The sequence below is a fragment of the Schistocerca cancellata genome, chromosome 5, assembly GCF_023864275.1.
Source record: "Schistocerca cancellata isolate TAMUIC-IGC-003103 chromosome 5, iqSchCanc2.1, whole genome shotgun sequence".
Lineage (NCBI taxonomy): Eukaryota > Metazoa > Arthropoda > Insecta > Orthoptera > Acrididae > Schistocerca > Schistocerca cancellata.
In genome coordinates this window covers 384,421,002-384,440,809 of record NC_064630.1, presented here as the reverse complement: position 1 = coordinate 384,440,809, position 19,808 = coordinate 384,421,002, and the positions used below count along the sequence as shown (strand labels likewise).

The window sequence follows — 19,808 nt, the reverse complement described above, 5'->3', positions numbered from 1 at the left end:
GCGGTTCTAAGCGCTACAGTCTGGAACCGCGCGACCGCTACGGTCGCAGGTTCGAATCCTGCCTCGGGCATGGATGTGTGTGATGTCATTAGGTTAGTTAGGTTTAAGTTGTCCTAAGTTCTAGGGGACTGATGACCTCAGATGTTAAGTCCCATAGTGCTTACAGCTATTTGAACCATTTTGAACCATCTACCTCGGCGAATGCGGGCTGGTTCCCCTTATTCCGCCTCAGTTACACTATGTCGGCAATTGCTGCGCAAACACTGTGTCCACGTATGCGTACACCATAATTACTCTACCACGCAAACATTTGGGGTCACACTCGTTTGGTATGAGATGTTCCCGGATGGGGTCCACGGGGAGCCGAACCGCACAATAACCCTGGTGTTCGGTGTGGGGTGGCGGTGGGGGCCTGTTGTGGGGTTGTGAACCACTGAGGGCTTCGGCGGGACGAAGCCTCTCCGTCGTTTCTAGGTCCCCGGTTTAAATACACAATACACCTGTAGGTGGAGGATGACAGCCAAATTCAGCTGTCTTTTCGAATTGATTTCGATGATGGAACGAGCGAAGTTTCTTCGCTCAAAGGAAAGATATGTAACGTAAAATTATTTTAAAAAACCACAAATCCTAGAAGAGGATATAATGCCAGTTCATTATTACAGGCTATTTCTTTTATACCTAACTACTAATTTGTGCACTAGCAATAATTAGTAAGGAACTGGAACATATAAAATCTGTTTTTTATTAGATTCTAAATATACTAAATCCAGTGCTCAGCAGCTGTCATGAACAGTAACATACCGTACAGACTTTGTTTTACTTTCAGTTTTTTTCAGAAAGTTTATACATTCAACTGAGTGTGTGCCATATTTATCATCAATGTGGTTCATTTAAGTTTTACTTTTCAATAATGCTTCAATTTTATTAAAGCTACATAAAAAATTATAAAATTTGCTAAATTGCTGTAAAAAGTAACAAGAGTAGTAGTTTTTCGTGGTGGAGTTTCGCGTGCGCGCCTCTGTGTGTGTGTGTGTGAGTGTGTGTGTGTGTGTATGTGTATGTGAGTGAGGGCGCGGGTGGGGAGGGGAGGAGGCGCAGATTTGTTCTATGAAGGACACGTATACACAAATTACTTTGCATTCACGCCTGTTCAAAATAATGTATGAAGTCAGCCAGCCATTTGATACGTGCCTCTATACAATGATAATACGTGGCACTGTTGTTCCCATAGGCCATTAGCCTCCGGACGTAGCACGGCTTGGTCCTACGTATAAGACGTCGTTGGACACAAGTGATGAACGGGCATTATAAAGTAATCGTTTATGTGGCGTAAGGCTATCTGAGAGATAAAATACTCTCGAGAAATATTAGGGTGAATAATACATAGAGAAAATAATCTCTGAAAGACCTCATGCGTAAATGCAGCTTCATAAGCAAAATTAATGAAATTAACTAAAAGTAAATAGTAACATCACAACAATTTTTTAAATACAGAAATACACTACAAAAATTAGGTTGTAAGTATCCCTGCTAATCATTGACAATAAAATGAAATATAGGAAACGTCAGTAGCATCTGGAGGGAACGAAGCCGATGAAAAGAATAATATTTTTAGATGTCGCTCACCTTAGAAACTTAATTTTATTCAGCAACCACCTCGAATAAACCAGAAATAAATGGGAGAAAACAGGCGTTATATATTTTATTTCTAATTCTATATGGGGGGGGGGGGGGTTAGTAACCAAGTAAAGTGCCAGTGCCAGCGATTCAAATCCCACACGCAGGTCGTCTCAAAAATAATAAGATCGTCATGGCAGAAAACATTACTAGTGAATGGTGTCTATAACTTTCAATGTTTTAATTTAGTTGGTATTATAACATATGCTTACCGTAGTACCACGGAAAGCTACTCGAAACTGCTCTAGTGCTAGATTCCGGAATCGAGCTTAATACTGGCCTGCATTTCGTTCACAGCATTACGCGTAGAATAATTTCTTTAGTTCCCTTCTGTACGTGTAATTTTCGAGAAAAGTACTTCCTTCAGTAATGATCCTTTCTCCTCGTGGATGAGGTCAAAGATAATCACTTCCAATTTCTCTCGCTAATATTCTGATGTGCATGAAGTTAATACAGCTAACCATTGATATACTTTCTTATACTTGGCGAGCTTGAACGTCCTGAAGTGCTATAATTGGAATTGTTTCTTATTTTGCTATGAATTGTTTTCATGAAAAATAAGTAAATCTTGTTGAAGAGATAGAAGCTCATCTGTCAGTTGTATAACTTTTATATCAATGATTCCATAGCTCAGTCGTATGATGGGTATGAACCAAAATATTATATTATTTGTTTAACGTCATTATGTACAGTTTGGATGCCTATCGTACCAAAATAGCAAAAGGTTCGTATTTCAAATCTAACATACAGTATGAGACACACTTGTCTGACGTAGCTGTACGTATGAAGACACAACAGTAAGATTCAAAATATGGATAAGATTTGATGTGAAGGTTGTTGTGCGAGAGCGATACTCACAGAAACGTAAAAAAGAAAGCTCTTCGATATAAAACAGCGAGTATGAAATAAATATTATTTCGGAACATTTTGTAATAAAATACATGAACAAAATTTCATTACTAGACGCGATAGGTAGCTAAAACAAAATAAAACATATCTCCTAGTTGAAACAGTAAATTCTGTCAGGATTAGCCCTAACATTGACAAAACGTGCGCCAAAATTCAGAAACGTACGTTAGTAATTCTAACACTCAAATCACTAAATTACAAAGAGGCCACATTTCAGATTCCTGGAACTGCTGGTAATGTTTGTATATCTCATTACACGGGGTGATTCGGTTGCCTCTATCTATTTGTTTTATGCAGCTTCAAAAACGATAGAGATTTTTATATGAACAGGACATTTTGGCAGAAAATTTAATGTTGCTAAATTTTGTACTGGGCTATGTTCTCGCTGGAGGTCACAGTTTTCGAGCTATTCAAGAAAAAATGCGTTTGAAGATCAGTTTTGTACATTTTCCTTTAATAATTTGGAAACTATGGCTTCTAGCGAACACAAAATTTTACCACATTAAATTTCCTACGAAAAGGTCCTGTTCATTTTTCTGTAGGACTAACAGTTTCCGAGCAGCGAGCGAGACAGTATGAAAATGTATGCCTGGCATTTGAAGGTACTGCCGATTACATAAAAACCATACTTTGGGGGAGCTGAATCACACTGTATTTTACGTTATACGAAAGCTGTTGGGAAAGTAAGTCCGATCGCTCGTGAAATGGAAACTGCAGTAAAAATCAAAAATGTTTTATTTGATACAGTTTGTCACACCTTTCAGCTGCTTCTCTACACAGTCACAACTTCGACTTAGACATTTGCTGCAGTGTTGAACCAATTTTCCAAAACCGTCGTCGTAGAAGGCAACTGCCTGTGCTTTCCGCCAATTCTCTACGATTGTCTATAGTCCGTTGTCTGTGCCAAAATGTAGTCCTCACAGCCAGTGGTTCACGTGAGCAGAGGTGAACATTAGAGAGAGCCAATTCCGGACAGTATGGTGGTTGATCATACAATTTCCCACCAAAAACGCAGCAGAGTGCAGTGTGCAGCCGAGAATTGAAATTCATGACAGGTATGTTATGTGGGATTGCATGAAATCAGGCGAAACCTCGCAGCGAATATTCATTTTTGGCTAAGGACACTATAGTTTTAGGCATCTTTAGGCGCTACTGTGTGCTCATAACTGAAAAGAGCGACGTGACGCAATCGATAGGCATACTAGAGACACTGCTCAACACATCTGTACAAAACGTCATCGGATTTTCTCTGTCGTTTCCATTTCGTGAGCTATCTGACCTCACTTTCCGAATAGCTCTCGTAGGATCAGTTCGTTGCTCGCTTGCCTGTCTGTTTGTGTGTTGCCTCTCCGACTGTTAAAAACTCTTTTTATTGGGAACAGACAGACATACAAAGTTGAAAATTATGTCACATTCTAAGGTCTATCGTCCGTTGGTGGTGTAAAAATTGAAGCCTCTAAGTCAGTGTACTCAAAAGATGCGACCATTTATATCACATATTTTTACACTCGCAAACTCCATGATCAAAACCTGTAGGGTACTTCCCGTTGTTTTAGAATCACGAAATTTGAGAGAAGGAAGGATTCAAAGTTCCAGTAAAGGAAAAGAAATCGGAAAATTGTTAGTTTGCAACTATATCAGACGAAAAAAAACATATTTATTTTGCCATTTTTTACCCGACATCAAATTGAAAATTAAAACATTCTCGAAAGTCTTGGATTCCCAGAGGCCTTACCTTGCCAGTATCAATGTCCATAACTGGCAAATATCGTAGAGATTCTCGATTCCCAGGATGGATAAACTATGTATATGCACAAATAAGATTGTATGGAGCCCCCAGAGAGCGAGAACTATTCGCACTTGCACAGTTTTTTGATTTTTTTTTTTAATTTTACGTATCAGCGTTGAAAGATGAGTGTATAATGTGCAGCCTTTCTTCACCACCAAATGCACAATATTTGTGCATGTTTAACGTACAACAAACGGTTATTTTCTACCCCACTACACATAACAGACATATACTTGTCATTCTACTTTGATAGAATCAACTTCTGGAACATGCATCAAATACTTATACTGACCCCGTCTGAATTATAACATGTTCACACACTGTAGAACTATTAGTGTACTTAGTAATGGTATATGCTAACTAGCACGTTTGCTTAGTCTCACAAATTACTTTGACTTTTAGATGTTGGAAAACTAAAGAAAAGTGTTTTTTAGATTTACAAACTGTTTTGCGCTGATATCTTTACACAGTGAAATAAATTTTACACTATTACTGACTTCATTGAAGTCCTCAGTGAATGCCATGACTTTTCCCATATATTTGATGTATATTTTTCTCCAGTCCACATCTCCTGAAGGCATAGATGCTTGGGTTTAGTAGTGCATTAGTCTCTAGTTATATTTCAGTGGAGCTGTTCTTTCTAAGCTACCAGCGCTTCCAATCAAATAAATTTCTAAAGTTAAAAATGTTAAAATTTATATGACAGACCAAGACTCGAACGTGGGACGTTTGCCTTTCTCCAGCAAGTGTGACAGAAAGCAGTAGAACACTTGCATGCGAAAGGCAATAATCCAAAGTTCGAGTCATGGTCCGGTACACAGTTTTAATCCCCTAATAATTTTCATATCAGTGCACACTCTGCTGGAGAGTGAAATTTTCATTTCGGCTATTAAACATGTTTTCTATATGTGTAAAATGAAACATGATGTGATGGATGAGGACTGTTTGGTCCCATGTAAAATGATACATAATGTGATAGACGAGGACTGTTTGGAAAGTAAGGCCCGATAGGTCACAAAATGGAAACGACAGTGAAAACCCAATGAATCTTTGCACAGACGTGTTGTGCAGTGCATCTAGTATGACTGCCGATCACGTCACGTCACTCTTTTCAGTTCTGAGTACACAGTGAGCACTTAAAAGTGCCTGGAATAGTAATGTACACCGGCAAATATGGATACCTGCAGCGAGGTTTCGCCTGATTTCATGCAACCCCACATAACACACCTGTAGTATCATTCTGCGAGACAATGCTTGGCCGCGCACTGCAGGAGCCATGAGGACGCTCCTGCAGCGTTTTCGATGGGAAGTGTTTGATCACCCACCATACTCGTACAGCCAGGACTTGGCTCTCACTAATGTTCATCTCTGTTCACATGAACCGCTGGCTATGAAGACAACCTTTTGGCACAAACAACAGACTGCAGACCAGCATAGAGAAATGGCGGAAACCACAGGCGGTTGTCTTCTATGACGAGGGTATTGGAAATTTGGTATAGCGCTACGACAAATGTCTAAATCGGAGTGCCGATAATGTAGAGATGTAGAGAAGTAACTGAAAGGTGTAGCAAAATGTTGCAAGTAAAACATTTATGATTTTCACTGTGGTTTCCGTTTTACGACCGATCGGACCTTACTTTCAGAATAGCCCTCGTATAAATAATGAAAGATGTGCACATTAAACAATTTGTGACATTTCGGTACTGTATTATTTAAAACCATGTGGTTACACATGATACATAGATTACTGAGAAAGACAAACATAATGACGATTAAACTGAAATTAATTGTAAATACGGCAAAGTCGGTTGTGTAGCGACAGGAAGCTTAGCATGAAAGGAGGGGAAACTTTAAACACTCAGTACCAGTGAGATCAAATTCGAAGGAAGTGACATCGGTTCCCTCCGAGCTGACATGATAAAACGTGAACCACGCACTCTTATTAACGTTACGTGCAAACGCATGTATGATCAACAAAAATCAAATGGCAGCGAATACAAAACTCGTCGAAAAGCTTGAAATAAACAAATGTTAGGAGTGTAGAAAATTTGCCTTTCTTAGAAGTGTGTGAAATTATTAAAGTGGCAGAACTAGTCTGCTTGTGTATTCCAGTGACGCAAAGTAATTAAACTAAATGTTTCAAATGGCTCTGAGCACTATGGGACTCAACTTCTGAGGTCATCAGTCCCCTAGAACTTAGAACTACTTAAACCTAACTAACCTAAGGACATCACACACAGTGGTCGCACGGTTCCAGACTGTAGCGCCTAGAACCGCTCGGCCACCCCGGCCGGCAATTAAAATAAATGTTTAAGGTTTAGACTACATTTTAAAAATTGTGTGTAATAACAAATGACTCCTGTGGCCGTGAGTAAGATCCAGCCTACTAGGATTTCACAGGCAGAAACAACAGAGGAGGTGGTGTATAGTTCTTAATTACCGGTTGAGCACCAATTTATTACTTTAAGACTCAGTCTTCTTCGTATTTTGTTAGATTTTAATTTTTTGGATATTGCATTTCATGCTTTTAAACAGAAGGGTCTCTTCCCTCTTGCTCTTTCCCAGACGATTGGGGTAAGGAAATTCCGTAGGTTTGTGCTTTAAGGCATCATTGAACTGTAATGCTAATATTCATAGGTATATTGCAATTTTTTATTTGGAATTTCGTGGGAGTGTTTTTCTGTCATAAATGAGAATCAAACAGGTCGAGTCTACGGGAAATGCTACCAAAATTCCCATTACGCCTGAGGGTAGTTTCTGAAACTCTAGCTGCGGCAGTGCTGCTCATAGAGTGGGGACCCGGGAATCTGTTGATAGTGATTCGTCAGTTTGGCACAAACTTTAAGATCGATGGCTCCTTTGGTAGTGCGCTAGAACAGTGGGTGACGGAGTTTCATCCCCTTCCTTCATAACTGACAACGGAACACAGCTGTATACTACACGCGCGCTTTTCACAGTTATCCCAATTAAAAATATAGCCGCAGCTCTCACATGTTGCGGAGGAATGGTGCAGACGTGCAGAATTGAAGGTAATAAATTGATTGAACTTTCCGATGTCTCCTAGCCAAAGATGTGATACGAATATTTTTTTGTCTAATTTCTAATACTACTGTTCATATTTTTCGTTTTTTATCAAAGTTTCACGCATATTCTTGAAAGTGAGGTAGTCATAAACAGATGCTAGCACGCAATGTGATCCGGGCTAACAAGATATTGACAGCTTCATTTATGGAAGCTTCTGCTGCTACGGGAAGAGCGCTGCTGCGCGCTCGATTTGCGTATGCAAACAAGACATACGTCACTTGGTGCCTCCACAGCCGTTGTAAAATAGCGGCGAAGACGGTTGCGACAGCAGCTTATATTTAGCAGAGACTGTTCGTGGATTTGGAAGCCCGTCAACGAAGGCGAAGGGCAGCCAGAATTAATATCCCCATAAATTTTTCGTCCCCGTGAGACAATAGTTTCGAATAGTGGTTCTTGTCTAAGACAATGGAAGTCAGTATTGTTTAAACTCCACAATCCCCGTGTTGATAATAATAATAGGAAATTTTCATATGACCTAATCCACTGATTTTCTTCAAGAACTGGCGATGCTGGGCTTGTGTTAAAAACCTTATGATAGTATTTAACTTAGAAATATTCGCTTATTGTTCATATAGCCTATTCAGAATTGTTAGCAGAAGCACACATGATAGTTTCTTTCTATGTTCAAATGGCTCTGAGCACTATGCGACTTAACTTCTGAGGTCATCAGTCGCCTAGAACTTAGAACTAAGTAAACCTAACTAACCTAAGGACATCACACACACCCATGCCCGAGGCAGGATTCGAACTTGCGACCGTAGCGGTCGCTCGGTTCCAGACTGTAGCGCCTAGAACCGCATGGCCACTCCGGCCGGCTTCTTTCTATGTACTTAATGATTAACAGCTAACCTACTAAGAGATCGGTACAGACATCCCTAGGCCATGTACGCTAATGATTAACGGTTAATAGCCCATCTATTGAGAGATCATTGTATACGTCATTAGGTAGCCACGTGTAAGTTAATCTACTGAGATGTCGACACAGACATCACTAGATAGCCACACGTAAGTTAATCGTTAATAGTCGATCTACTGGAAGGTCAGTACAGACACCACTAGATAGTTCTACTTATGTTAATGACTGATAGCCCATCAACTGAGATGTATGCGCACACACCACTAATTAGTCCTGCGTAATTTATTGATTAATAGTCCATCCACTGAGAAGCCAGTACGTATATCACTAGGTAGTCATATGAAACTTAATAGTGAGAAGTCGTTACGTTATTCGTTTCTACAATATGCGAGATTCAGTGAAATAATATTTGAGGAACAAAATCCCGAAAAGTCCATGAAGAAATAATATTTCCTGGAGAAATAATATTTGAACAAATATAAATTCTACTTAAATGTATAAACAATAGTATCAACTGAAATGTAAGAATAAAAATTAATTCTTCAAGAAAACTAAATCCATCTTATTATTATAGCTACCTGCAGTTATTCAGATAGAAATAGCTCAATATTTTAAATCAAATGTAGGATTTGGGTGCTCGTTTATTTGAACAGGTCGGTTCAATTTGCTCTCAATTTTACTTCAGTCGTACCTAATTGAATTATGCTCGTCTGCCAGTCTTCAGTTGTCCTCTTTTTGACCACAGTGAAATGAATTTCATTACCACCGGTTTCGATATTCTTCCCAGGACACTAGTGGGATTGGTACACACACAAAAAAAAAGAAAAATCCGTTTACATGGATTTCAGGGAGATCAGGGGGCCCTTGAAATATTATAGCATTCGTTGTTGATCTTGTTCAGTCTGACCTGTTGACATCTTTCTGAGGTCCTCCAGGATTCATGACAACTATCGAATGTGAACATTCACCGTCGTCTTGGCAGGAGGTGAAGGGTGAAACCTCTTGCCATAGAGACGTCCATCAGGCCCTAAACTACTATAAAGAAAGCCAAGCTGCCGTCCGTTCCTAAACAGCTAATGTCTGAGACGTCGCTATCAGAATTCGTAGGCTAAAATTCAGATCGACATCTTCTGAAAAGTTCCTCTTCGACTTGTCAACCTTACCCCTATCAACCTTCTTAACTGTATACGGCTTTTTATTCTTATTGGCCTTTCAGCACGATTATATCTTTGATGGGACTGTCTGTTAAAGTAAATGTTACTTATCGGCGATGGTTGGATTGCAGTCGTGGCCTGTGCTGAAAGGCCAAATTTCTTCTGGGATTATGTGTATTTATTCTTATTTGCAGAAACAGTTTCTTTTTTAATGAATGGTAACGCATGAAATAGTTGGCGTAGATGTAGGCGAATCCAGAGCAAATTGGAATGTAAAACGTAATTACGATTGTCACGGAAAGAAACTAGAGCTGATTAGGACATTTGTACCTATGAACAGATGGTAGATGGACCGAGAAATTTCTTTCCTGCATTACAAGAGATTGGAAATGGCCGAGTCTACGATCTAATGGAAGGCTGTTGGACGATGGTAGAGAAGATGGAGGAGCAACATGGATGCATGTAGCCGAAGATAGTAATGCATGAAATAGTCTAGAAGAGGTGTATATCCACCAGGGCATGTCTTATGTAGATGTTGATGGCACTATTATTTAAATATATCAGCTTGTACGACACTAGTACGTTAATATGTAGGTCAAAATAAATATAAGTAACATTGAAAGATCTGGAACGTGGTAAAGAAATATTCTCTAAGCAGAAATGTGAGGTAAGTGCTTGATTATAACAGCAAATTTTCTGGTATATTCCTACAACTGTTTTTTTTCTAACCCGAGGATCATTCCCCGTCTGCAAACGCTTATAAAGAAATTCAGCGCAAACAGTCACTGGTTTCCTTGGATTGCGGACCGGAGTCATGGATATGCTGAAAACTTTGAATAGAAAGAAATTCAGTTCAAGGCACCTGATGTACTGCGCCTAAGAGCAGACTTGGAAAATTGCGGAAGCCGGTCTTCAGAGTGAACTCACACTCCTCAGTTCTTTTTTAAGTACCAGTCCAGTGGTTCTCGTATCTGTAAAATTAAACAAAACAGCATGTCTCGAAATGTCATGTTAGCATTCATCTCTCTCACCTTCAGTCCTTGAATGTGGAGAGCCTATTATATTTGTTGCTCTGTACAGCACGCTCTTCCCTGTTCAGTGCAAATATTTAAAGAGAATAGCTGTAGACTTGGTTGTGGATGTTCAAGTGTACCAGTGGCTCGCAGCCAGCAGTAACACGTGGTTTCATTAAGCAGACACCACGACTACGGCACGCCTGCAGTTCACGTGCGGTGCGTCTATTCCTGGTGCTGTTTACATGACGTAGACGCTTGTTTACCCACGCTCCAAGGCAAACACACTTCATCTATCGCTGTACCGCATGTTAGGGAAACCGAAGGACTTAGCAAATCAAGCTGGTGTAATACGTGTACAGCGAGGCCCACGAAAAAGACAGCCCGCGACACGTACATACGTCACGAAAATAGTCCTGCGCTCGCTCGCTCGCTCAAATCAGCAGACAAACTACGTTTCTACACCTGTTAACTCGTAACTAGTCGTGTCCTTTCAAACGAAAACTGGATCTTCTACTGGAATCCGCTATTATGGAATCTTACAGTTATTAGTCCTATAATGATGGGAAGTCCATGGGCCTACTTGTAATTTGTTACGGCTGTACTGGCGTATACTAAAAAAAAATCATGCTGAAGTGATTACCAGTTGCATAAGGCACCACTTCCAGCATGTAATGAGTACTGTCAAGCAGAAGGGACTACGTGCTATAAACAAGCCGTTATACCATTTATATCGAGTATTGATCTGAAATTAAATTTTGTTGTAGTTCTGTTAATCAGTAAGACTTCATAATAGCAGATTTCAGTGGAAGATCTAACTCTCGTCAGTACTTACACGCCCAGCTGCGAGTTAACAGGCTTAGAAACGCATTTTGTCTGCTGAGCTGAGCGAGCGAGCGAGTTCAGGACTGCCGTAGTGACGTACGCGCCGCGGCCTGTCTTTCTCGTGGGCCTCGGTGTGCAGGGATGAGCAGGCGCTCAGCATTGTGCAGCTGGACGTAGTCCTTTGCTTCCATTCTCCAGTGTGTACCAACGTTTTGTTCTTGTAAGGAAATTTTTAGATACGGAATTGTTTGCTGTAAATCTAATAACGTAATTTTTTGAAACTTCTGATGGAACATACATAGGTAAAACTGACCATCAGAGCTCTCACGGAAATTTCGAGAGTATGGTTCTAACAGTATGGAAGATTGAATGTTGCGTGGATACATATATCCGCTGATAAGCTATTAGAAAAAGAAGATCGAAACAGCTTCTTATAGAAAATTACTTTAAGGCGGGGTGACGACTCACACTATCCTATGCTAGCCCGTGTTTAGGAAGCTACTGGTATGAACGCCTCATCCACTCAACTTCAGAATGCAAATTCGTATGAAGCAGAACAATATTAACACACTTGTATGTTACTCCTGTTCCGATTCTAGGAATATTTTAGTGAAGCCGAAGGACTTTTTTTGGCTTCCCAAGCACCCAGTTTCAACAAAACGATTACCTCATTCATATGTGGAAGGCCTTTCGGGAGGACGTTGATTGTACTCCGTACGAAAATTATTCTGCTTTAATTCTTCAAACCAAAACACTTGTCGAGCACGCTCGGAACCAATAAAAGGAGCCATCTTTGCTGCCACTGTCGCCAGCGAGTCAAGCATAATAACTGAAAACTTGATTTATTTTCCAACAAAAGAAATCCACAATTAGGTCTGTAGTATCTTTGAATTTTCAGAGTAATAAGATCGTTTTTGAAACGCTCACTATATTTGTACAATATTTTAGATATGTATGTGTTTATTCTGGCGTTAGAGATGTCAGTACCTAAAAAATGCCAGCTCTGTTCCGAAGAAGCTGTCAACTATGCTATGACTGCTAGGCGAAACAGTTCGAAGGAATAAGATAGTCATTTTGTGGTTGACATATTTATGAGGCAGTTGTGGCTAGTAAATTAGTCATGTTATATACTAGGTATTAAAGTGATAACAAGAATATTTGAGCTAAATATTTCTGTCACAAATAGTTCCTATCTTAACAAAATGAAATCAATATAACACTTTCGAAATTAAAAACGACAAGTGCAATGTCTCGTGTTGAACATAATTTTGTGCCGATCCCAAAACTGGTCTTAAACTTTGCGAGACTGTAATATTTCAGAATCTATACAGAATTTAATGCAATGATTAACATTAATTCACCTGTTGCATGTAAGTTACAGTTGTATATCTAACACATGATGTTTTGTTCTGTAGCATTAGTTGAATGAAACTTACTTCTGAAAAGAGGACTTTCATTAAATTTCATTGTTGCATCATGAAATTCTCTTGTCATTTGAAATAATTTTGGAATCAGCGAAATGACTAGATCCCCATTGAAAACTATTATCGTACCACGTAGTTACAATTAAAGCGCAGATTCTCACAGAGATCCAGTGTCGGCTGTAATTATCGTATGGCAGCGAAAGTTGGTACATATTTTAATGCGTTAATGCGGTATCGATTTACACTGGAAAAAATTAGTTCCAACTGTGGCCACCAGATGCAAATCCGGCGTGGTGAATGCAAGAAAGGCATACAGAAACGTTTTCATAAGTATGTAATGGGTTAAGAATGAGACGTGGACAGAAAAGATCAAACAACTGAAAAAGGGATAATGTTGGTTTTAGTACTAAAGGCCACTTACACAAGTTGTTCAGTATAAGCACCAGAGACGTAGACGAAATGCTGCATCCGTAAAATAAAACGAGGAAATCAACAGTTGCTCGCATCAGTTCCGGTGGAATATGAGCAACGTATTCCTGTATACTGGCCATCAGATCGGGTATAGACCGAACGTATCCCTCGAAACGCATTCTTTTCGATATCCCCAGAGCCAAGAGTCATATGGATTCAGATCAGAAGATTCCGCAGACCATGCACCTGGAAAATCTCTAAACGCAACACGCCTATGAATGTTTACATTAGCAGACTTTCACTGGGAGAGAGACATGAGGTGTTGCATGCAAACAAAGGTTTCCACACAGCTGCGCTCGTCCAAAACAGGAATCACGTGCTGTGAGTGTGCAGACGTCACCCTACACTTGACAGGCCCTCTGGGTGTTCTGTCTTCACAAAAGAACTGGCTGAGAATAAAGGTGTTTGTGAATCCACACCAAACGGCCACCTACGGCAAGTGCAATAGCTCTTCGCGAACAATAAGCGGTTTAACAGTATCCCAAATTCTGAGTATTCATGGCACACTGTAGTGTAAAATGTGTCTCGTCACTTCACAGAATACTGACCGGTCACACGTCATCAACTACCCGTGCCAGAAAGCGAAGAGAAAATTCAGAACGTTGCCGCGGATCATTGGGTTTCAGTTGCTGCACCGTCTGGTTCTTGTACGGGCACCAGTGCAAAACAGGCCACAAACATTTCCGTACTGTTGACCATAGGATGGACAGTTCTCGTGACGCTGCACGAGCACTAGCACTACCAGGGGAGTTTGCTGCATAGCTAGTTACATCAACAACAACCTCGTCGATAACTTCCACTGGGATAGGACGCCTTCCCCTTCCCGGTGCCACACCAAGCTTATCCGTGTTTTAGAATTTCATTATCATCTTCTGTAAACCATTTAATGACATCGGGCCTCCCCTGAGACCTTTCGGTCGGCGATACTCTCTCAATCCAGTGCACTGTCTGTCTTCTCAATAGCCATACTGTTCAGTCACGTTATGGGTTGTCAAGTGACAGAGTGGATGTCACGCCGTCACCAAACAGTGTACAGCAGGAGATTTTCCCTGGTGGCTACAATTGGAACTAATGATTTTTACTGCCGAAATAGGTTTTGCGATAACGCACCAGCATATCAAGTTCCGCTGCCTTGCGATAATCACAGCCCAGACTGGACCCCGAGAGTAGCTGCACTTTAATTATAACTATCGGTATTACGATATTTCGCCATTATAGTTCCTCACTTCATAGTAGCAAAATATGAGGTGATGAATTTAACTAGTTTCAACATTCGGAATATTGACGTCTTACATGAATCTTAAAATATTATTTCCGAAGAATCAGGAATGTTGCGCTCTTGTTGTAAAAATGTCTTCTGAACGAATAATGGAATTTACCCTGATTTTAATTTACACTACTGGCCATTAAAATTTGCTACACCACGAAGATTACGTGCTACAGACGCGAACTTTCACCGACAGGAAGAAGATGCTGTGATATGCAAATGATTAGCTTTTCAGAGCATTCACACGAGGTTGGCGCCGGTGGCGACACCTACAACGTGCTGACATCAGGAAAGTTTCCAACCGATTTCTCATACAGAAACAGCTGTTGACCGGCGTTGCCTGGTGAAATGTTGTTGTGATGTCACGTGTAAGCAGGAGAAATGCGTACCATCACGTTTCCGACTTTGATGAAGTTCGGATTGTAGTCTATCGCGATTGCGGTTTATCGTACCTCGAAATTGCTGTTCGCGTTGTTCGAGATCCAATGACTGTTAGCAGAATATGGAATCGGTGGGTTCAGGAGGGTAATAAGGAACGCCGTGCTGGATCCCAACGGCCTCGTATCACTAGCAGTCGAGATGACAGGCATCTTATCCGCATGGCTGCAACGGATCGTGCAGCCACGTCTCGATCCCTGAGTCAACAGATGGGAACGTTTGCAAGACAACAACCATCTGCACGAACAGTTCGACGACGTTTGCAGCAGCACGGACTATCAGCTCGGAGACCATGGCTGTGGTTACCCTTGACGCTGTGTCACAGACAGGAGCGCCTGCGATGGTGTACTCAACGGCGAACCTGGGTGCACGAATGGCAAAACGTCATTTTTTCGGATGAATCCAGGTTTTGTTACGGCATCATGATGGTCGCATCCGTGTTTGGCGACATCGCGGTGAACGCTCATTGGAAGCGTGTATTCGTCATCGCCATACTGGCGTATCACCCGGCGTGATGGTATGGTTGGTTGGTTGGTTTGGGGAAGGAGACCAGACAGCGTGGTCATCGGTCTCATCGGATTAGGGAAGGATTGGGAAGGAAGTCGGCCGTGCCCTTTCAGAGGAACCATCCCGGCATTTGCCTGGAGCGATTTAGGGAAATCACGGAAAACCTAAATCAGGATGGCCGGACGCGGGATTGAACCGTCGTCCTCCCGAATGCGATTCCAGTGTCTAACCACTGCGCCACCCCGCTCGGTGTGATGGTATGGGGTGCCATTGGTTACACGTCGCTGTCACCTCTTGTTCGCATTGACGGCACCTTGAACAGTGGACGTTACATTTCAGATGTGTTACGACCCGTGGCTCTACCCTTCATTCGATCCCTGCGAAACCCTACATTTCTGCAGGATAATGCACGACCGCGTGTTGCAGATCCTGTGTGGGACTTTCTGGATACAGAAAATGTTTAACTGCTGCCGTAGCCAGCACATTCTCCAGATCTCTCACCAACTGAAAACGTCTGGTCAATGGTGATCGAGCAACTGGCACGTCGCAATACGCCAGTCACTACTCTTGATGAACTGTGGTATCGAGTTGAAGCTCCATGGGCAACTGTACCTGTACACGCCATCCAAGCTCTGTTTGACTTAATGCCCAGGCATATCAAGGCCGTTATTACGGCCAGAGGTGGTTGTTCTGGGTACTGATTCCTCAGTATCTATGCACCCAAATTACGTGAAAATGTAATCACATGTCAGTTCTAGTATAATATATTTGTCCGATGAATACCCGTTTATCATGTGCATTTCTTCTTGGTGTAGCGATTTTAATGGCCAGTAATGTAGGTTAAGGTCAAAGAGTCTGTTGTTAGTGGTCGCGATCGACTTAATTAAATAACTGATAGTTGACACTGCAATTATGTGATACATTGTGCAGTCATGTGCGCTCTCTGGTTAAATCGTCTGTTGCTAGTGATCGCGATCGACTTAATTTTAATTATCGATAGTCGACTTTGAATTATGTTACACACTGTACAGCGATATGTGCTACCTGGCTGCTTTTCTGAACTACCACGTGTGTGCTTTTGCAGACAAGATGTCCAGCCGGATTTCGACGCGGCCGCGGCGCACCAAAGTGTACGACTGCAACTTCCGGGCGGGCGAGCGCTACTACAAGCCAGTGCTGGACGACGTGGACCGCAAGTACTCCGGCAGGTCGGAAGCCGGCACCGGCGGCCTCTCCTCGCTGCGGGGCGCTCTCGCCGACGCAGAGGCGTCGCTCGGCTCGCGGTCGCGCGCCACCCCTGACGCAGAATTTCCAGAGGTAACACCTATTACGTCATACCTCTCTTCCATTTACACTCGTATTTTTGTTATTCGAAACGGTTTGAAAGTATCGCAGCCACACGCAATCAACATTCACAAATTCAGCATAAGTTCACTGGACAAAATATACGCCACATCTCTCCACATCCAACAAAGCACACTGAGCACTTTAGAGTGCTGTAGTTCTGGCACTAGGCAGTAACGTGACACTCCATCACTGACGTACGTCATGGCAGTGAAATGGTGAATGCCTGTGCGAATGTCGCACCTTGTCAATGAAAACCCGTTTCACACATGACAGGAATTGCTGCTGTCAGTGAACGCAGGTCCATCTCAAGTATGTTCCGCGTGAAAACTATCAACGGAACTCCAGCCTTCCAGATTTTGGTTTTCCGTGATTTCCATATGACGCTCCGGGCGAATGTTGCGATAGTGGCATTAAAAGTGAACAGACGTTATCCTTCCCCATCATTTCGTAATCATACGTTGTGCTCCGTCTCTAACGACCACGCTGCCGACTAGACATTGAACTCTAATCTCCGTTCCTTCCTTACATGCAGTGAAGATTTGGTGTCAGGTACCTCTCAAAAGGCCAATGTTCACAGTGGCAGTTGAAGCACACCTTCAATGGGCCACGCAACACGGAAACTGGATCCCAGCTGAGTAGAGGCGTTTAATGTGGACCGACGAGCCAAGATTTTACCTCTGTAAATGACGCAAGCCCTTGAGTGTAGCCAGCCGCGGTGGCCGACCGGTTCTAGGCGCTTCAGTCCGGAACTGCGCGACTGCTACGGCCGCGGGTTCGGAACTGCCTCGGGCATGGTTGTGTGTGATGTCCTTAGGTTAGTTAGATTTAAGTAGTTCTACGTTCTAGGGGACTGATGACTTCAGATGTTAAGTCCCATAGTGCTCAGAGCCATTTGAATCTCTCTCTCTTTTTTTATTTATTTTTTATTTTTATTTTTATTTATTTATTTATTTTTTTGAGCCTTGAGTGTACCTGTGCCTCAATGAAGTCCAGTGTGTGGATGCAGTCATGTGATGTTTTGGTTATGTTTTTCCTCCAAGATTTCAACTCACTGTTTCACCAGGCTTACTTCAACGTTATTAGTTACCAAATGATGTCATTTCTTCTATACCATCATGATGATTACGCTGTGGTCACTCCCATGTTCCAAAATAACAATGTGTGAACAGGGCTGCACTCATGCGTTCCTGGATTGGCGCACACTCAGGCACTGTATCTCACAACGACTGGCTCGCTAAACCTGATGCATCGGTAGCTGAGGTGGCCAATAGAAACAGTCATACATCTGTTAAATGATAACACATTAATAGGTTTACTTACGATGTGTACACTAAATAACTAAGATATACATAACTTCGAAGTGCTGTAGGACCTCCTGTGGTGCTGAATCATACAGGGTAATTCAGCTGCCCGTACTGAGGGGCTTTATGCAGCTCGCAATGCCTTCAAAAACCATTGCAAGTTTTTCATGTTCTCTCACTCTCTCTGTGCAAACTATTACTCCTACAGGATTAACATGACGTTTTTGTAGGAAATGTAATGTGTTTAACTTTTGTACTGGGATACGTCTTCGCTAGAGGCTATAGTTTTCGAATTATTCAAGAAAAACGTACAAATGTGAATTTGCTTTTTTCTTGAATAACTCAAAAACCATGGCCCCCTCGAAAATAATCAGCTTTGGATTCTACACATTTTTTCGTGTGAAGCTTATTTTTCGAGTTATTCTGGTTCGTCAACTTAAAATTTACACCCTGTATAATTAACCTACAACACTCCTTTGGCACACACCAGAAACTACTTTTATGTATGAAGATATTCCTGTAAAACGCCCGAAATTTTGTCAGTGGAGTTCGAGTTCACCGTCTAGAGTGTAGACAAAGTTTGGGGGTGAAACGTGCTTTCGTTTCTGGCCGCAGAGGCGGCCACTGTCGGCCCTGCTGGACGAGGCCGAGGGCGAGGACTCGTCGCCGTTCCGGCGCGCGGGCGGCGGCCGGCGGCGGCTCATCGGCTCCGTCGACGACGCCGACGAGGAGGACGACTTCTTCAGCTCGCGGCGCGTCCGCGAGTCCCGGGCACGCATCGCGGCGCTCGAGGACGAGATCTCTGCTGCTAGGACGTCCTCCCGGTCCAAGCTGCGCGCTGCAGACGAATTCGCCGAGAAGGTTGGTATTCGTATCCCCCCTGCTGACGCGCTGGCTTTTCGGAGAAAGTGCAATGGCAGCTGGTGGGCAAGCATCGCCGAATACCTCTTAGCGGTGTTCACTAATGAGGAAGCTGGAAGCCCTTTCAGTTTAAACGCAGCCAAAACCTCTCAGACAAACAGAAGCTAAACGATGTCAAAGTTAGCGTAAGGAGGGCTATGCGTGAAGCGTTCAGTGAATTCGAAAGTAAAATTCTATGTACCGACTTGACAGAAAATCCTAGGAAGTTCTGGTCTTACGTTAAATCAGTAAGTAGATCGAAACAGCATATCCAGACAGACTCTGGGACGATGATGGCATTGAAACAGAGGATGACAAGCGTAAAGATGAAATACTAAACAACTTTTTCCGAAGCTGTTTCACAGAGGAAGACCGCACTGCAGTTCCTTCTCTAAATCACCGCACGAACGAAGAAATGGCTGACATCGAAATAAGTGTCCAAGGAATAGAAAAGCAACTGAAATCAGTCAACAGAGGAAAGTCCACTGGATCTGACGGGGTACCAATTCGATTCTACACAGAGTACGCGAAAGAACTTGACCCCCCTTCTAACAGCCGTGTACCGCAAGTCTCTAGAGAAACGGAAGGTTCCAAATGATTGGAAAAGAGCACAGGTAGTCCCAGTTTTCAAGAAGGGTCGCCGAGCAGATGCACAAAACTATAGCCCTATATCTCTGACATCGATCTGTTGTAGAATTTTAGAACATGTTTTTTGCTCGCGTATCATGTCATTTCTGGAAATCCAGAATCTACTCTGTAGGAATCAACATGGATTCCGGAAACAGCGATCGTGTGAGACTCAACTCGCTTTATTTGTTCATGAGACCCAGAAAATATTAGATACAG

General features: G+C 42.2%; 1 protein-coding gene across 1 annotated transcript in view; it reads left to right on the top strand.

The window, feature by feature from the left end:
- The window catches only part of LOC126187526 (uncharacterized), a 57,950-nt gene that overhangs the window by 21,768 nt on the left and 16,374 nt on the right, over positions 1-19,808 (top strand). Inside the window, exons 2-3 of the mRNA XM_049928667.1 lie at positions 16,499-16,731; positions 18,678-18,923. Of these exons, the coding sequence (XP_049784624.1) occupies positions 16,499-16,731; positions 18,678-18,923 (479 nt within the window). The remainder of the gene's footprint in view (positions 1-16,498; positions 16,732-18,677; positions 18,924-19,808) is intronic.